General features: G+C 45.3%; 1 protein-coding gene across 1 annotated transcript in view; it reads right to left on the bottom strand.

Moving 5' to 3' along the window:
* Nucleotides 1–6,766, bottom strand: part of LOC106573612 (transmembrane protein 117) — an 81,599-nt gene extending 74,833 nt beyond the window's left edge. The window contains exons 1-2 of the mRNA XM_014148813.2: nucleotides 6,277–6,766; nucleotides 1,717–2,023 (exon numbers count right to left, since the gene is read on the bottom strand). Of these exons, the coding sequence (XP_014004288.1) occupies nucleotides 1,717–2,023; nucleotides 6,277–6,366 (397 nt within the window). The 5' untranslated portion in view covers nucleotides 6,367–6,766. The remainder of the gene's footprint in view (nucleotides 1–1,716; nucleotides 2,024–6,276) is intronic.
* Nucleotides 6,767–18,200: the final 11,434 nt, after the last annotated feature.

The raw sequence follows: 18,200 nt of genomic DNA, 5'->3' as shown, positions 1-18,200 counted from the left end.
AATACACTCTGAATTTCTCATAAGAATTCTTCATAAATGAGACATTACTGTACTTGTAATTAACTAAGTGTGCATGCCTACCATGTTGTAGTGTAGGTAGTAAAGGAGAGAAGAGGAGCTGCAGAGTACTGTATAGAGTGCTCTATATTCTGCTCATCTCTCATTTTTAGGATTACATAACGCCATTGCAGAAATGTTGTGCTGAAGCCCCCTCTGTCGCTCACCATCGCTCTTCATGTTCCATTTCTCCATGTGTATCTCCCCCCACTTTTCCCTATCTCACACTCACTCAAGCCCACACACACACACACACACACACACACACACACACACACACACACACACACGCACACACACACACACACACACACACACACACACACACACCCCATCTGTTCCTCCTGCACTCTGTGCCCTGCGCTGCTCTACCCTGTGGCCTGTGAAGTGCATTGGCCCTACCTGGCTCCAGCTCCAGAGAGAGAGAGAGATGGGAGGTCTACTCTGCTCTCTGTTCCCGCTATGTGCCCTGAAGCTCTGGGCTTTAAGTGTTAAACTCTGATCTGAATAGACTGCCCCCATTTTTTAATTTTATTTTTAACCTTTATTTAACTAGGCAAGTCAGTTAACAACAAATTCTTATTTACAATGAAAGCCTACCCTGGCCAAACCCAGACGACACTGAGACAATTGTGCGCTGCTCTATGGGACTCCCAATCACGGCCGGATGTGAAACAGCCTGGATTTGAACCAGGGACTGTAGTGACGCCTCTTGCAATGGGATGCAGTGGCTTAGACTGCTGCGTCATAATGGTGCTGAATCTGAGGGTGGGAACCAGACAAGCAGTTAGGCTTGACATGACTTTCAAAGGAAAGCCAAGCTGAATGCCGATTGAAGACATAATAATCCTAGCAATTATGAACGATCAACGCAACTATAGTGTTGTAAATGCATTTAAGATGCTTGCTTTTGTGTAGGAGGGAAATGGCTAAGTGGCTTCAAACTCTGACATTTAGTTTTAGTCTAAAAGTAAATGGTGGAATCATCCAGGTAATTCATAGGGTAATTCAATAGATTAAGGCTTGAAAAATGTGGAAGGACAGAGTAGCTACATTATCAGATACCTATTCTTCCGCATAGAGGAAACATAATAGCACTCAAGACATGTTCTCTTTCCTGGCCTAAGTGAAGACTGCACCATTCAATATTTATAGAGAGCAGCACATGGAATAGAGTCATGATCCCTTCATATCCTGTTTATGCTCTGTGTGTGTGTGTGTGTGTGTGTGTGTGTGTGTGTGTGTGTGTGTGTGTGTGTGTGTGTGTGTGTGTGTGTGTGTGTGTGTGTGTGTGTGTGCGTGTGTGTGTGTGCGTGTGCGCGTGTGTGCGCGTGTGTCCGTGCTTAGCATGTCACGTGGTTTTCTTTGCCACTCTAACCATTACCCTAAGATGACAAAATACTTTTCAGTTGTCTTTGTAGGGCTGTATTTCTCATTAAGGCTCGCCAGAAGAGGACTGAAGAGGACTGGCCACCCTTCAGAGCATGGTTCCGCTCTAGGTTTCTTCCTAGGTTCCTGGCTTTCATGGGAGTTTTTCCTAGCCACCGTGGCTCTACATCTGCATTGCTTGCTCTCTAGGTTCCGTACAAGCACTTTGTGACATCTGCTGATGTAAAAAGGGTTTTATAAATACATTGAAATGATTGACTGATGACTTACCAAAGAGCCTGCGGTGGAATATGAACTTCCCGGCAAACATTCCGGTGACAATGGCCATCAGCCACGAGATGACTTTGAGGACGCTCCATCCTCCACCAGGGTACTTGTTCACTATGAAGGAGAAGCAGTTTCCCACCACTATCATGTGAGCCTCTGTCTGGCTGTGGGAGACAGGGTCCTCAGCAAAGATAAGGAAGTTGCAGAAAGTGACGAGGTAGGCCACAAACAGACGAGACCAGGGATGCTGGAAATAGTACCGCAAACAGGGATCTATATCCATTTTGAAGGACCCCAAGCCACAGTCCACCTGAAGAGGGAGAGAAGATTGTTGCCTGAGTGAAATCTGCAACAGATTACAGTGGAAATACTACAGAGTTCATGAGATTACAGAGGAAAAACTAGAGACGTCCATCCAGACTGAGATTATTCTATATTCAGACTACTCAGATTATTCTGTAGCGTGATCACCACACTAAGAGCAGCAGGACAGACAAGTGGTCTATCATCCAGACTGAGATTATCTGAGAAACGTCTATCAGTCGGGTCAACAGTGTAGTTTCAGAGCATCATTATGGTCATCTACTCCTCAAATGGTGTCACATTTGTATTTATTTTACATTTCTCTTCCTTTTAATCTATTACTTCGCCAGGGATGACCTTTGACATCAGAGGTTTTCCAGAGACCATTCACTCAATCAATAAAATGATCTAAAGATACAGTATCACACAAGGCAGTCTCTTGGAGCTCCCTCACATTCACTGCCTAGCTGCTTGTCTTGTTCCCACCCTCAGATTTAGCACCATCATGCTGATATTTTGGTTCCACTGCCAGGCAGTGCTTGGGTCAGTTCTCAACAGGACAGTGAGTATTTTTAAATCTGTGGACTATTATTCGCTCCAGGACTCCACCTCGTCACTCACTCACTGCCGTGCACATTCTTGGCGGTCTCAAATCTTTTCCCTCCGGTCTCCTCCGACCCTGTTTCCTAAAATATCCATACTGGGAATTTGTATGATGATGTAAGGCCCCAGATATGCAGCAGTGTCAAACTGGGCTATGTGGATATTACATTTCACCAGCATCATGTGGTGGTATAATGTGGTACCCTTGGTATAATGTGCTACCCTAGGTGTTGTTGATGTTATGACTCAGGGGAGGTTTATGACAAATAAGTTAACATATGGATTTTTTTAAGCTACTTGATTTAGAATATATATATATATAAAAACATTTTATGAGGAAACATTGAATTTGTCCTTACTGCTATAAGCCCATGGCCCATTGAATAACAGATTCATACATGGAAAAACAGATAGTCAAAACATTTATCAAAAAGAAGTTTGTTTTAAAGTGTCTGTCCTACACTACATGGCCAAAAGTAGGTGGACACCCATTCAAATGAGTGGATTTTGCTATTTCAGCCACACCCGTTGCTGGCAGGTGTATAAAATCGAGCACGCAGCCATGCAATCTCCATAGACAAACAATGGCAGTAGAATGGCCATACTGAAAAGCTCAGTGACTTTCAACGTGGCACCGTCAGAGGATGCCACCTTTCCAACAAGTCAGTTTGTAAAATGTCTGGAGCAACAACGGCTCAGCCGCAAAGTGGTAGGCCACACAAGCTCACAGAATAGGTCTGCCGAGTGCTGAAGCACGTAGTGCATAAAAATCGTCTGTCCTCAGTTGCAACACTCACTACCGAGTTCCAAATTGCCTCTGGAAGCAGCGTCAGCACAAGAACTGTTCGTCGGGAGCTTTAAATGAGTTTCTATGGCCAAGCAGCTGCACACAAGCCTAAGATCACCATCGCAATGCCAAGCGTCGGCTGGAGTGGTGTCAAGCTCGCTGCCATTGGACTGAAGCAGTGGAAACACGTTCTCTGGAGTGATGAATCATGCTTCACCATCTGGCGGTCCAACTGACAAATCTGGGTTTGGAGGATGCCAGGAGAACCCTACCTGTCTGAATGCATAGTGTTAACTGTAAAGTTTGGTGGAGGAGGAATAATAGTTTGGGGCTGTTTTTCATGGTTCGGGTTAGGCCCCTTTGTTCCAGTGAAGGGAAATCTTAACACTACAGCATACAATGACATTCTAGAACCCCCTTTGGGATGAATTGGAACGCCGACTGTGAGCCAGGCCTAATCGCCCAACACCAGTGCCGACCTCACAAACGCTCTTGTGGCTGAATGGAAGTAAGTCCTCGCAGCAATGTTCCAACAGCTAGTGGAGGGCCTTCCCAGAAGAGTGGAGGCTATTATAGCGACAAAGGGGGGACCAACTCCATATTAATGCCCATGATATTGGAATGTGATGTTTGACAAGCATTTGTCCACATTAATATATTTTTTTCACCTTTATTTAACCAGGTAGGCCAGTTGAGAAAAAGTTCTCATTTACAACTGCAACCTGGCCAGTTCTCATTTACAACTGCAACCTGGCCAGTGCGACATAAACAACAACACAGAGTTACACATGGGATAAACAAGCGTACAGTCAATAACACAATAGATAAATCTGTATACAGTGTGTGCAAATGAAGTAAGGAGGTAAGGCAATAAATAGGCCAATAGTGGCGAAGTAATTACAATTTAGCAATTTACACTGGAGTGATAGATGTGCAGATGAGGATGTGCAAATAGAAATACTGGTGTGCAAAAGAGCAGAAAAACATACTTTTGGTCATGTAGTGTATATCTGAGCGATATAAGAAAGATCAGGAAATTATTATATATTTTTTACCCATATTTAACCCCTTTTTTGGCACAAAACTACTTCCATATACACTGAGCATCCAAAACATTAAGAACACCGGCTCTTTCCATGACATAGGTAGATTGACCAGGTGAAAGCTATGATCCCTTATTGATGTCACTTGTTAAATCCACTCCAGTCAGTAGGGATTGAGTATTATCTGAGATGGGCCCTGTCATTAGACACAGCACCGCTGTTGTGACGATGGGGAGGTGCATCTGTGTATCCAGTTCATCGAATTAATAGAGTCGATGTCTGCGCCCACGCGGAACCTTAATTAGCATAATTAAGTTAGCATAGCATTATATATATATATATTTATTTAACCTTTATTTAACTAGGCAAGTCAGTTAAGGACAAATTCTTATTTACAATGACGGGCTACCCCGTCCAAACCCTAACCCGGACGACGCTGGGCCAATTGTGTGACAGGTTGTGATACTGTCACACCCTGATTATAGAGAGCCCTTGGTTCTCTATGGTGTTGTAGGTCAGGGCGTGACTAGGGGGTGTTCTAGTCGATATATTTCTGTTTGGGTTTGAGTATGGTTCCCAATTAGAGGCAGCTGATTATCGTTGTCTCTAATTGGGGATCATACTTAACGTGTCCCTGTTCCCACCTGCATTTGTGGGATATTGTTTGTGTATGTGCTTGTTGCGCTACGTTACTTCACGTTTCGGTGCTTGTTTATTGTTGAGAAGTTTTACTTTTAATAAAGATGTGGAACTCAACACATGCTGCGCCTTGGTCCGTCCATTATCACGACCGTGACAGATACAGCCTAGAATCAGACCAGGGTCTGTAGTGATGCCTCAAGCCCTGAGATACGGTGCCTTAGATCACTGCGCGACTCAGAAGATGAAGGGGAAGAGACAGGTTAAATTGAGACATGGATTGTCTATAGGGTGAACAGAGTATGGTAGTAGGTGCCAGGTGCACAGGTTTGTGTCAAGAACTGCAATGCTGTTGGGTTTTTCAAGCTTATTAACAGTTTCCTGTGTGTATCAAGAATGGTCCACCACCCAAAGGACATCCAGCCAACTTGACACAACTGTGGTATACTTAGTGTATACTTCCATTAATAATTTTAACTTGTACTGGCTACCCTCAGACTCGTATTATGAGGCTTGTATGTGTCTTACAGCAAAACAACCAGGCTTGTGAGCGTTCTAGAGCAGAACAACCCATGTAGGCCTACCTGTTCCTGAGAGTCTTTCCTTTTCCATAGAGGGGACGTATTAGTGTGTAGCCCTAACTGTTCGGACCTACAGACGGAAGTTGGCAGATCGGCGGTACCGACCTCAGACGCTTGTGGGAGCCCCAAGTAGAGCAAACCGTTCGGACGCTACAGACCTTTAAGTGAGAAGACCGATTTTCGGGATGTCTCATGATCTGACAAACACCGCTGTAACTCGGCCTCCTTCCACAGCAGATGCAGAAGGCCACCATTGGCTGGTGCGGTGGGTTGAGACAGCCAACTCCCCCCCAAAAACAGATCTCTCTAGTATAAACAAACAGATTTTGATGGGGATTTTTGTATTATGCTAATTAAGTTTCCGCGTGGGCGCAGACATCAACTCTATTAATCCGATGAACTGGATACACAGATGCACCTCCCCATCGTCACAAAAGCGATGCTGTGTCTAATGACAGGGCACATCTAGCCCATCTCAGATAATACTCAATCCATATGCTTTATCAATCCCGAATGGAATTATCTGATTACAAAATTGAAACCTACCTCAGTGCACAATGGTATTTTGATATGGATAGGCCTTCAGACACGCACTCCACGCACTTACCTGTTCCACGCTTCTTTGCGTTTCCCTCTCAAAAAGTACTGTCAAAACGAGAAGCCCCGCTCCCGCACGGCTCTCTCTCCTGCCTATCATGCCCCGCGAGGCGACAGTGACGCTCTAATCATCGTAACGACGAGAGCTGAATCGGTTGAGGCGGGATTATCCATGCTATCTGTTGTTGCTAAAACAGATGCACCCCCAAATCCTCTGCCATTGTGTTGGCAGTCCATGCAGCGGCGTGGCAGGGCAGCGAGGCGCTGCTTTGCACAGCCGGAGCGGCTCGCAGGTTTCTATGTGTGATGATGATGATGATGATGATGATGATGATGATGCAGCTGGAGAGTCGCGCGGTGGATGGCTGGATGCTTCTATCCCCACGACTGGCGCATACCATCAGTGCATTGCAATATAGCAAACACATTGAGTTTCCCACTGACGGCATGGTGATGTTCATAGAACATACAAATATTTACCCCTTTCTGTGTTTGCAAACATTGTCGCACGAGGGCGAATGGCGCACGCTGGTGGCAGAACACGGAGGAGTTCTTATAGAACGCCGGCAAATTTAGGGTGATTTACATGCTAAAATCGACACTGCATAGGGTTCTGAGTTAAATAATGTTATGGTTATAAAAAACTAAGAAATGATATTCAGCGTCTCATTACAACATACACTACATGACCAAAAGTATGTGGACACCTGGTCCTCAAACATCTCATATTCCAAAATCATGGGCATTAATATAGAGTTGGTACCCTTCGCTACTATAACAGCCTCCACAGTGCAGCGGGGCTTGCTTCCATTCAGCCACAAGAGCATTAGTGGGGTCTGGCACTAATGTTGGGCGATTAGGGCTGGCTTGCAGTTATTGTTCCAATTCATCCCAAAGGTGTTGGGGATGAGGGCCTTCCCCAAAATGTTGCAACAAAGTTGGAAGCACAGAATCGTCTAGAATGTCATTGTATGCTGTATCGTTAACATTTCCCATCTCTGGAACTAAGGGGCCTGGACCATGAAAAACAGCCACGGACCATTATTCCTGGTCCACCAAACTTCAAAGTTGGCACTATGCATTCAGGCAGGTAGCGTTCTCCTGGCATCTGCCAAACCCATATTTGTCTGTCGGACTGCCAGATGGTGAAGCATGATTCATCACTCCAGAGAACACGTTTCCACTGTTCCAGAGTCCAATGGCAGCGAGCTTTACACCATTCCAGCTGACGCTGGCTGCTCGGCCATGGAAAGCCATATCATGAAGCTCCTGATGAACAGTTCTTGTGCTGACATTGCATCCAGAGGCAGTTTGGAACTTGGTAGTGAGTGTCACAACCGAAGACAGACAATTTTACGAGCTATGCGCTTCAGCACTTGGCGGTCCCTTTCTGTGAGCTTGTGTGGCCTACCACTTCACGGCTGAGCCATTGTTGCTCCTATACGTTTCCACTTCACAAAAACAGCACTTACAGTTGACTGGGGCAGCTCTAGCAGGGCAGAAATTTGACGAACTGACTTGTTGGAAAGGTGGCACCCTATGATGGTGCCATGTTGAAAGTCACTGAGCTCTTCAGTAAGGCCATTCTGCTGCCAATATTTGTCTATGGAGATCGCATGGCTGTGTGCTCGTCTTTATAGCCAAATCTACTCATTTGAAGGGGTGTCCACATACTTTTGTATATATAGTGTTTTTTGTAATGGGATGTAATTGTAAATCAAAATGATTGTAAATGGTTTTCTTACTACTCTCACCTTTTTAGAATATTGACATTTTGACAGTGTCCCAATTGTCACGTTCGTCATAGGAAGGAGACCAAAGCGCAGCGTGTGTATCATTCCACATCTTTTATTTTAATGTGAAACTTTGCAAAGCAAACAATAAACTACAAACAAAACACAAACCGTGACAAAAGAGGTGCAACATGCACTAACTCAAAATAATCTCCCACAAACACAGGTGGGAAAAACAACTACTTAAATATGATCCCCAATTAGAGACAACGATGACCAGCTGCCTCTAATTGGGGATCATACAAAAATCCCAACACAGAAAAAATAAACTAGAACCAAAACAACATAGAACTAAATAAACTAGATTAAACCCCCCAGTCACGCCCTGACCTACTCTACCATAGAAAATACGAGCTCTTTATGGTCAGGACGTGACACCAGTATGCCAATCACCTACTGTCAAACTGGGACAACCTGTTACTGTCAAACTGGGACACTCCTCTAGGCCATTTTAATGCAGAAAAAATATTTCTGGGGATTATGAAGTACATTTTCTAAATAGGATCAAATGTTACATTTCATTTTCCTCTAATCTGCTATCAGCTAACTTGCTAGCAAAAGCTACAGTAGCATAGCTGCATTTTACTTAGAAAGATATTACCCCACTAACAATAAAAATCCTATCTGGCTATATTCATAACCATACAGGTATATGATGACTAAAAAAGTTTATTTTGCTGTATTTGACCCTGATGAAAATATGAATTGTCATTTTTGAGGGATGAGGTCTTTCTGGTTTCATTCAACAACAAAAAATGTACTCTATAGTGTAGTGTTGAGAATGTTGAGCTGATAGGCCTAGATGAAGCCCATTTTATTTTATTTATAGGCTACATAATTACATATAGGCTACATCATAATTATAATCAAGTATAATACTAATAATAATGATAATAATAATAGTACATTAAATTCTTAAAGTTCCACAAACAATTTACACAAATAAATGCCGCAGACAGATAGGGCAGCCGTGCTTCTAGCTCCTAAGCAACTTTGCAGTATTTTGTTTTTTTTAAATGTGTTATTTCTTACATTATTAGTCCAGAATTTTTGTTGTTATTACATACAGCCGGGAAGAACTTTTGGATATCAGAGCGACGGTAACTCACCAGCATTACCAGCATTACAACCAGGAATATGACTTTCCCGAATCGGATCCTTTGTTCGTAACCCCGAGGGCAATTGAACTGATTCCAGAAGCTGATCCAAAACACTGCCGGAGAAGAGGTATTCAGAGTGGACTTCTAGTCCGACTCAGAAGGCGTGCACACCACCCTCTGCTTCTGAGTATATTACTCGCTAATGTTCAGTTTCTGGATAATAAAGTTGATGAGCTCAGCCCGAGGATTTCCTTCCAGAGAGACATCAAGGATTGTAACATACTTTGTTACCCGGAAACATGGTTCTCTCGGGATATACTGTCTGAGTCCGTACAGCCAGTTGGGTTCTCAGTTCATCGCGCAGACAGGAATAAATATCTCTCCGGGAAGAAGGGCGGGGGTGTATGTTTCATGATTAACTACTTAGGGTGTGATTGTGTTAACATACAGGAACTCAAGTCCTTTTGTTTACCCGACCTAGAATACCTCCCAATCAAATGCTGACCGTATTAACTCCCAAGAGAATTGTCTTTGGTTATAGTCACATATTCACCCTCAAGCTGATACCACGACAGCCTTCAAAGAACTTCACTGGACTTCATGCAAACTGGAAACCACATATCCTGAGGCCGCATTTATTGTAGCTGGGGATTTTAACAAAGCAAATTTGAGAAAAATGCTACCGAAGTTCTATCAACACATCGACTGTAGTACTCGCGCTGCTAAAACACTTGACCACTGCTACTCCAACTTCTGGGATGCCTAAAAGGCCCTCTCCTGCCCTCCCTTTGGCAAATCTGATCACGACTCTATTTTCCTCCTCCCTTTGTATAGGCAGAAACTCAAACAGGAAGTACCAGTGCTAAGGACTATTCAACGCTGTTCTGACCAATCGGAATCCACGCTTCAATATTGTTTTGATCACGCGGACTGGGATATGTTCAGGGAAGCTATAAATAACATTGACGAATACACTGATATGGTGACTGAGTTTATCAGGAAGTGTATAGTCACCAAACATACCCACAGTGACTATTAAAACATACCCTAACCAAAACTGTGGATAGATGGCAGCATTTGCGCAAAACTGAAAGTGCGAACCACCGCATTTAAGGTGACTGGGAAAATGCCGAATATGAACAGTGCAGTTAATCCCTCCGTAAGGCAATCAAATAGGCAAAACGTCAGTATATAGACAAAGTGGAGTCCGTATTTCGATGTGGCCTGCTACCAAGGACTGTGGGCTCTCCTTCTCTGTGGCTGACGTGAGTAAGACATTTAAGTGTGTTAACTCTCGCAAGGCTGCCGGCCCATATGGCATCCCTAGCCGCATTCTCAGAGCATGCACGGACCAGCTGGCTGGAGTGTTTACAGACATATTCAATCTTTCCCTATCCCAGTCTGCTGTCTCCACATGCTTCAAGATGTCCACTATTGTTCCTGCACCCAAAAAAGCAAAGGAAACTGAACTAAATGACTATCGCCCTGTAACACTCACTTATGTCATCATGAAGTGCTTTGAGAGACTAGTCAAGGTTTTATCACCTCCATCTTACCTTGACACCCTAGACCCACTTCAATTTGCTTACTGCCCCAATAGATCCACAGACGATACAATCGCCATTGCCATCGCTCTGCACACTGTCCTATCCCATCTGAACAAGAGGAATACCTATGTACTGTAAGAATGCTGTTCATTGACACTATCTCAGCATTCCACACCATAGTACACTCCAAGCTCATCATTAAGCTCGTGGCCCTGGGTCTGAACCCCGCCCTGTGCAACTGGGTCCTAGACTTCCTGACGGGCCACCCCCAGGTGGTGAAGGTAGGAAACCACACCACTTCGCTGATCGTCAACATAGGGGCCCACAAGGGTGCGTGCTCAGCCCCCTCCTGTACTCTCTGTTCACCCATGACTGCGTGGCCACGCACACCTTCAACTCAATCATCAAGTTTGCAGATGACACAACAGTAGTAGGCCTGATTACCAACAATGATGAGACAGCCTACAGGGAGGAGGTGAGGGCCCTGGGAGTGTGGTGCCAGGAAAATAACCTCTCACTCAACGTCACCAAACAAAGGAGCTGATCGTGGACTTCATGAAACAGCAGAGGGAGCACCCCCCTATCCACATCAACGGGACCACAGTGGAGAAGGTGTAAAGTTTCAAGTTCCTCGGCGTACACATCACTGACAAACTGAAATGGTCAACCCACACAGACAGTGTGGTGAAGAAGGTGCAACAGAACATCTTCAACCTCAGGAGGCTGAAGAAATTTGGCTTGGCACCAAAAACCTTTACAAACTTTTACAGATGCACAATTGAGAGCATCCTGTCGGGCTGTATGACCGCCTGGTACGGAAACTGCACCGCCCGCAACCGCATGGCTCACCAGAGGGTGGTGCGGTCTGCCCAACGCATCACCGGGGGAAAACTACCTGCCTTCCAGGACACCTACAGCACCCGATGTCACAGGAATGCCAAAAATATCATCAAGGACAACAACCACCAGAGGCACTGCCTGTTCACCCCATTATCATCCAGAAGGCGAGGTCAGTACAGGTGCATCAAAGCTGGGACTAAGAGACTGAAAAACAGCTTCTATATCAGGGCCATCAGACTGTTAAATAGCTATCAGTAGCACCTTAGAGGTTGCTGCCATATATACATAGACTTGAAATCACTGGCCACTTTAATAACGGAACACTAGTCACTTTAATAATGTTTACATATTTTGCATTACTCATCTCATATGTATACTGTTTTATTTTCTATTCTATTTCTATTCTATTTTCTTTTCTATTCTACTGTATCTATTCTACTGCCAGCAGTACTGTATCATTTTAGTCAATAAGATTTTTGCAACGTAAGCTTAACTTTATGAACATTCGAGACGTGTAGTCCACTTGTCATTCCAATCTCCTTTGCATTAGCGTAGCCTCTTCTGTAGCTTGTCAACTATGTGTCTGTCTATCCCTGTTCTCTCCCCTCTGCACAGGCCATACAAACGCTTCACACCGCGTGGCCGCTGCCACTCTAACCTGGTGGTCCCAGCGCGCACGACCCACGTGGAGTTCCAGGTCCCCGGCATCCTCTGGAACTGCCGGTCTGCGGCCAACAAGGCAGAGTTCATCTCAGCCTATGCTACCCTCCAGTCCCTCGACTTCTTGGCGCTGATGGAAACATGGATTACCACAGATAACACTGCTACTCCTATTGCTCTCTCCTCGTCTGCCCACGTGTTCTCGCATACCCCGAGAGCATCTGGCCAGCGGGGTGGTGGCACTGGAATCCTCATCTCTCCCAAGTGGACATTCTCTCTTTCTCCCCTGACCCATCTGTCTATCGCTTCCTTTGAATTCCATGCTGTCACAGTTACCAGCCCTTTCAAGCTTAACATCCTTATCATTTATCGTCCTCAAGGTTCCCTTGGAGAGTTCATCAATGAGCTTGACGCCTTGATAAGTTCCTTTCCTGAGGATGGCTCACCTCTCACAGTTCTGGGTAACTTTAACCTCCCCACGTCTACCTTTGACTCATTCCTCTCTGCCTCCTTCTTTCCACTCCTCTCCTCTTTTGACCTCACCCTCTCACCTTCCCCCCCACTCACAAGGCAGGCAATACGCTTGACCTCATCTTTACTAGATGCTGTTCTTCCACTAATCTCATTGCAACTCCCCTCCAAGTCTCCGACCACTACCTTGTATCCTTTTCCCTCTCCTCCAACACTTCTCACTCTGCCCCCTACTCGGATGGTATTGCGCCGTCGCAACCTTCGCTTTCTCTCTCCCACTACTCTCTCCTCTTCCATCCTATCATCTCTTCCCTCTGCTCAAACCTTCTCCAACCTATCTCCTGATTCTGCCTCCTCAACCCTCCTCTCCTCCCTTTCTGCATCCTTTGACTCTCTATGTCCCCTATCCTCCAGGCCGGCTCGGTCCTCCCCTCCTGCTCCGTGGCTCGACGACTCATTGCGAGCTCACAGAACAGGGCTACGGGCAGCCGAGCGGAAATGGAGGAAAACTCGCCTCCCTGCGGACCTGGCATCCTTTCACTCCCTCCTCTCTACATTTTCCTCTTCTGTTTCTGCTGCTAAAGCCACTTTCTACCACTCGAAATTCCAAGCATCTGCCTCTAACCCTAGGAAGCTCTTTGCCACCTTCTCCTCCCTCCTGAATCCTCCTCCCCCCCCTCCTCCCTCTCTGCGGATGACTTCGTCAACCATTTTGAAAAGAAGGTCGACGACATCCGATCCTCGTTTGTTAAGTCAAACGACACCGCTGGTCCTGCTCACACTGCCCTACCCTGTGCTTTGACCTCTTTCTCCCCCCTCTCTCCAGATGAAATCTCACGTCTTGTGACGGCCGGCCGCCCAACAACCTGCCCGCTTGACCCTATCCCCTCCTCTCTTCTCCAGACCATTTCCGGAGACCTTCTCCCTTACCTCACCTCGCTCATCAACTCATCCTTGACCGCTGGCTACGTCCCTTCCGTCTTCAAGAGAGCGAGAGTTGCACCCCTTCTGAAAAAACCTACACTCGATCCCTCCGATGTCAACAACTACAGACCAGTATCCCTTCTTTCTTTTCTCTCCAAAACTCTTGAACGTGCCGTCCTTGGCGAGCTCTCTTGCTATCTCTCTCAGAATGACCTTCTTGATCCAAATCAGTCAGGTTTCAAGACTGGTCATTCAACTGAGACTGCTCTTCTCTGTGTCACGGAGGCTCTCCGCACTGCTAAAGCTAACTCTCTCTCCTCTGCTCTCATCCTTCTAGACCTATCTGCTGCCTTTGGTACTGTGAACCACCAGATCCTCCTCTCCACCCTCTCCGAGTTGGGAATGTCCGGCGCGGCCCACGCTTGGATTGCGTCCTACCTGACAGGTCGCTCCTACCAGGTGGCGTGGCGAGAATCTGTCTCCGCACCACGTGCTCTCACCACTGGTGTCCCCCAGGGCTCTGTTCTAGGCCCTCTCCTATTCTCGCTATACACCAAGTCACTTGGCTCTGTCATATCCTCACATGGTCTCTCCTATCATTGCTATGCAGACGACACACAATTAATCTTCTCCTTTCCCCCTTCTGATAACCAGGTGGCGAATCGCATCTCTGCATGTCTGACAGACATATCAGTGTGGATGACGGATCACCACCTCAAGCTGAACCTCGGCAAGACGGAGCTGCTTTTCCTCCCAGGGAAGGACTGCCCGTTCCATGATCTCGCCATCACGGTTGACAACTCCATTGTGTCCTCCTCCCAGAGTGCTAAGAACCTTGGCGTGACCCTGGACAACACCTTGTCGTTCTCCACTAACATCAAGGCGGTGACCCGATCCTGTAGGTTCATGCTCTACAACATTCGCAGAGTACGACCCTGCCTCACACAGGAAGAGGCGCAGGTCCTAATCCAGGCACTTGTCATCTCCCGTCTGGATTACTGCAACTCGCTGTTGGCTGGGCTCCCTGCCTGTGCCATTAAACCCCTACAACTCATCCAGAACGCCGCAGCCCGTCTGGTGTTCAACCTTCCCAAGTTCTCTCACGTCACCCCGCTCCTCCGCTCTCTCCACTGGCTTCCAGTTGAAGCTCGCATCTGCTACAAGACCATGGTGCTTGCCTACGGTGCTGTGAGGGGAACGGCACCTCTGTACCTTCAGGCTCTGATATGTCCCTACACCCAAACGAGGGCACTGCGCTCATCCACCTCTGGCCTGCTGGCCCCCCTACCTCTGAGGAAGCACAGTTCCCGCTCAGCCCAGTCAAAACTGTTCGCTGCTCTGGCACCCCTATGGTGGAACAAGCTCCCTCACAACGCCAGGACAGCGGAGTCAATCACCACCTTCCGGAGACACCTGAAACCCCACCTCTTTAAGGAATACCTGGGATAGGATAAAGTAATCCTTCTACCCCCCCCCTAAAAGATTTAGATGCACTATTGTAAAGTGGTTGTTCCACTTGATATCATAAGGTGAATGCACTAATTTGTAAGTCGCTCTGGATAAGAGCGTCTGCTAAATGACTTAAATGTTAAATGTATCTTAGTCTATGCCGCTCCGACGTTACTCGTCCAAATATTTATATATTCTTAATTCCATTCCTTTACTTTAGGTTTGTGTGTATTGTGTGTAATGTTGTGAAATTGTTAGATATCACTTGTTCGATATTACTGCACTGTCGGCTCTAGAAACATAAGCATTTCGCTACACCCGCACTAACATCTGCTAAACACGTGTATGTGACCAACAACATTTGATTTGATTTAAAGAATGTTTTAATACATTTCATTTGTATTTATAATTCAAGTTTATCATTAAAATATTAAAATTACTCATATACTCTCTGATTTATCATTCTTTACAATAAATAATTAAGTGTACCTCTTTGCCAACCAAGGTGTCCCAATTTGCCAGTATCGACTGAAAAAATGTGGTCTCAGGACAATTTGAGTTTGAGGAAAAGTCATTCATCCTGTGTTTAATGTAGTGGTGTTCTTAAGCTATTTAGAATGGTATCATGTTGGGTGTTGAGACAATGGGATGATTCTGTAAGGTGTTCCGGAAAGCAGACCATGAGAAACAAGATTCTCTGGTCTGATGAAACCAAGATTGAACTCTTTGGAATGAATGCCAAGCGTCACATCTGGAGGAAACCTGGCACCATCCCTACGGTGAAGCATGGTGGTGGCAGCATCATGCTGTGGGGATGTTTTTCAGCGGCAGGGACTGGGAGAGTAGTCAGGATTGAGGCAAAGATGAACGGAGCAAAGTACAGAGAGATCCTTGATGAAAACCTGCTCCAGAGCGCTCAGGACCTCAGACTGGGGTGAAGGTTTACTTTCCAACAGAACAACAACCCTAAGCACACAGCCAAGACAACGCAGGAGTGGCTTCGGGACAAGTCTCTGAATGTCTTTGAGTGGCCTAGCCAGAGCCCGGACTTGAACCAGATCTAACATCTTTTCAGAGACCTGAAAATAGCTGTACAGCAATGCTCCCCATCCAACCTGACAGAGCTTGAGAGGATCTGCAGAGAAGAACGGAAGAAACTCCCCAATTACAGGTGTGCCAATCTTTTAGTGTCATACCCAAAAAGACTTGAGGCTGTAATCACTGCCAAAGATGCTTCAACAAAGTACTGAGTAAAGGGTCTGAATACTTCTGTAAATGTTGCATTTCAGTTTTACATTTTTTATTAATTTGCAAAACAATCTAAAAACCTGTTTTTGCTTTGTCATTATGGGGTATTGTGTGTAGAATGATGAGGGGAAAAAACGATTAAAGCAATTGTATAATAAGGCTGTAACGTAACAAAATGTGGAAAAAGTCAAGTGGTCTGAATACTTTCCCAAGGCACTGGGGCTATTAGTCATTGCAATGTGTAATAAATCTTCCTATTGCCTATATTTAGCCTAGTCTATAGTTAAAGTTATTGTCCACAGCCAACAAATAGCCTACTGATACTGACTATAATGTGCAGACTGATCCTATCTTTAGCTAACATTCCATTCCTCCCACTGTGCACACACTGGTTGAATCAAAGTTGTTTCCACGTCATTTCAATGAAATGACATTGAACCAACGTGGAACAGAAGTTGAATTGACATATGTGCCCAGTGGGCTGCCAAAGAGTCTTTGGAGTAGAATAGCTGAACAGAGACAGCAAACAGGCTAATTTATAGTGACTAGATTTTAAACAGTAAATCTGAAAATATCATTAAATGGGTGATGTAATGCTATTTTGTAACATTCATGGGTGGTCTGGCAATTCTGGCAACTTCCAGAGGGCCGGGATCATCTTTTATTAGGGTTGGCTGGTTTAAACTGACCAAAAAAGTATATATAAATTATTTTTAAAAATGGACATGTACGGTGGCCCATGAGCCTGAGACTTTTGTGTTATTTCTCTGTTGTCATAATCGTCTGTATTGACCATTTAGCTGACCAGTGGGAAACGGCTAGCCCCCCTACCAAGATGGGCCAGCCCAGTTTTCTGATTTGCTGTGGTGGCGCAAATTCACTTTCAAAGTTAAATGCGCATCATCAAAGAGAGTGAGACCCGATCTGACACTGTCAGTCACTCAGTCAATACAGAAAAACGGAAGGGTGGTGCCAAAAAAGTTAGAGAGACCAAAAAAAAAGTCTCTGCTGTGTCTGTGAGGAATGACAGATAATTTGCTGTGGTAGAAAACAGAGAAAGACACACTCACGCACACTGACACAGATCATTTACCCTACTACTGCCAGTTAGGTCTAATATTTTGGCTGGATATTGTATTAATTAAATACTGAGTGTACAAGACATTTGGAACACCTGCTCTTTCCATGACATAGACTGACCAGGTGAATCCAGGTGAAAGCTATGACCCATTATTTATGTCACTTGTTAAATCCACTTCAGTCAGCGTAGATGAAGGGGAGGCGACAGGTTAAAGAAGGATTTGTAAGCCTTGAGAGAACTGAAACATGGATTTTGTGTGTGCCATTCAGAGGGTGAATGGGCAAGACAAACGATTTAAGTACCTTTGAACAAGGTATGGTAGTAGGTGCCAGGCTCACCGGTCTGAGTGTTTCAAGAACTGCAACGCTATTGGGTTTTTCCCGCTCAACAGTTTCCCGTGTGTATCAAGAACGGTCCACCACCCAAAGGACATCCAGCCAACTTGACACAACTGTGAGAGACATTGGCGTCAATACGGGCCAGCATCCCTGTGGAACGCTTTCATCACCTTGTAGAGTTCATGCCCCGTCGAATTGAGGCTGTTCTGAGGGAAAAAGGGATGCAACTCCCTTTTTGTACACTTAGTGTACAAAATAACGTAGCAAGTCATTAGATTGGCTTTTATAACACATAGGTAAGGCAATAGTCATTTACTAGGCATACATACAGTGCTTTTTAGTAAACACAAGTTGTCATGTATTACAATAAAGGTCCATTTGGGGACTGTCTGTGTATTTTTTATTGTTTTATCAATGTTTATTCACTTCTGAATCTCAGTCTCAGCCCAGCATGTGAGCTTATGAGTTGTAGTAAGAAGTAAC

The sequence above is a fragment of the Salmo salar genome, chromosome ssa16, assembly GCF_905237065.1.
Source record: "Salmo salar chromosome ssa16, Ssal_v3.1, whole genome shotgun sequence".
Lineage (NCBI taxonomy): Eukaryota > Metazoa > Chordata > Actinopteri > Salmoniformes > Salmonidae > Salmo > Salmo salar.
Note: the sequence above shows the minus strand (reverse complement) of the source record. Positions and strands in the feature narration are given on the sequence as shown.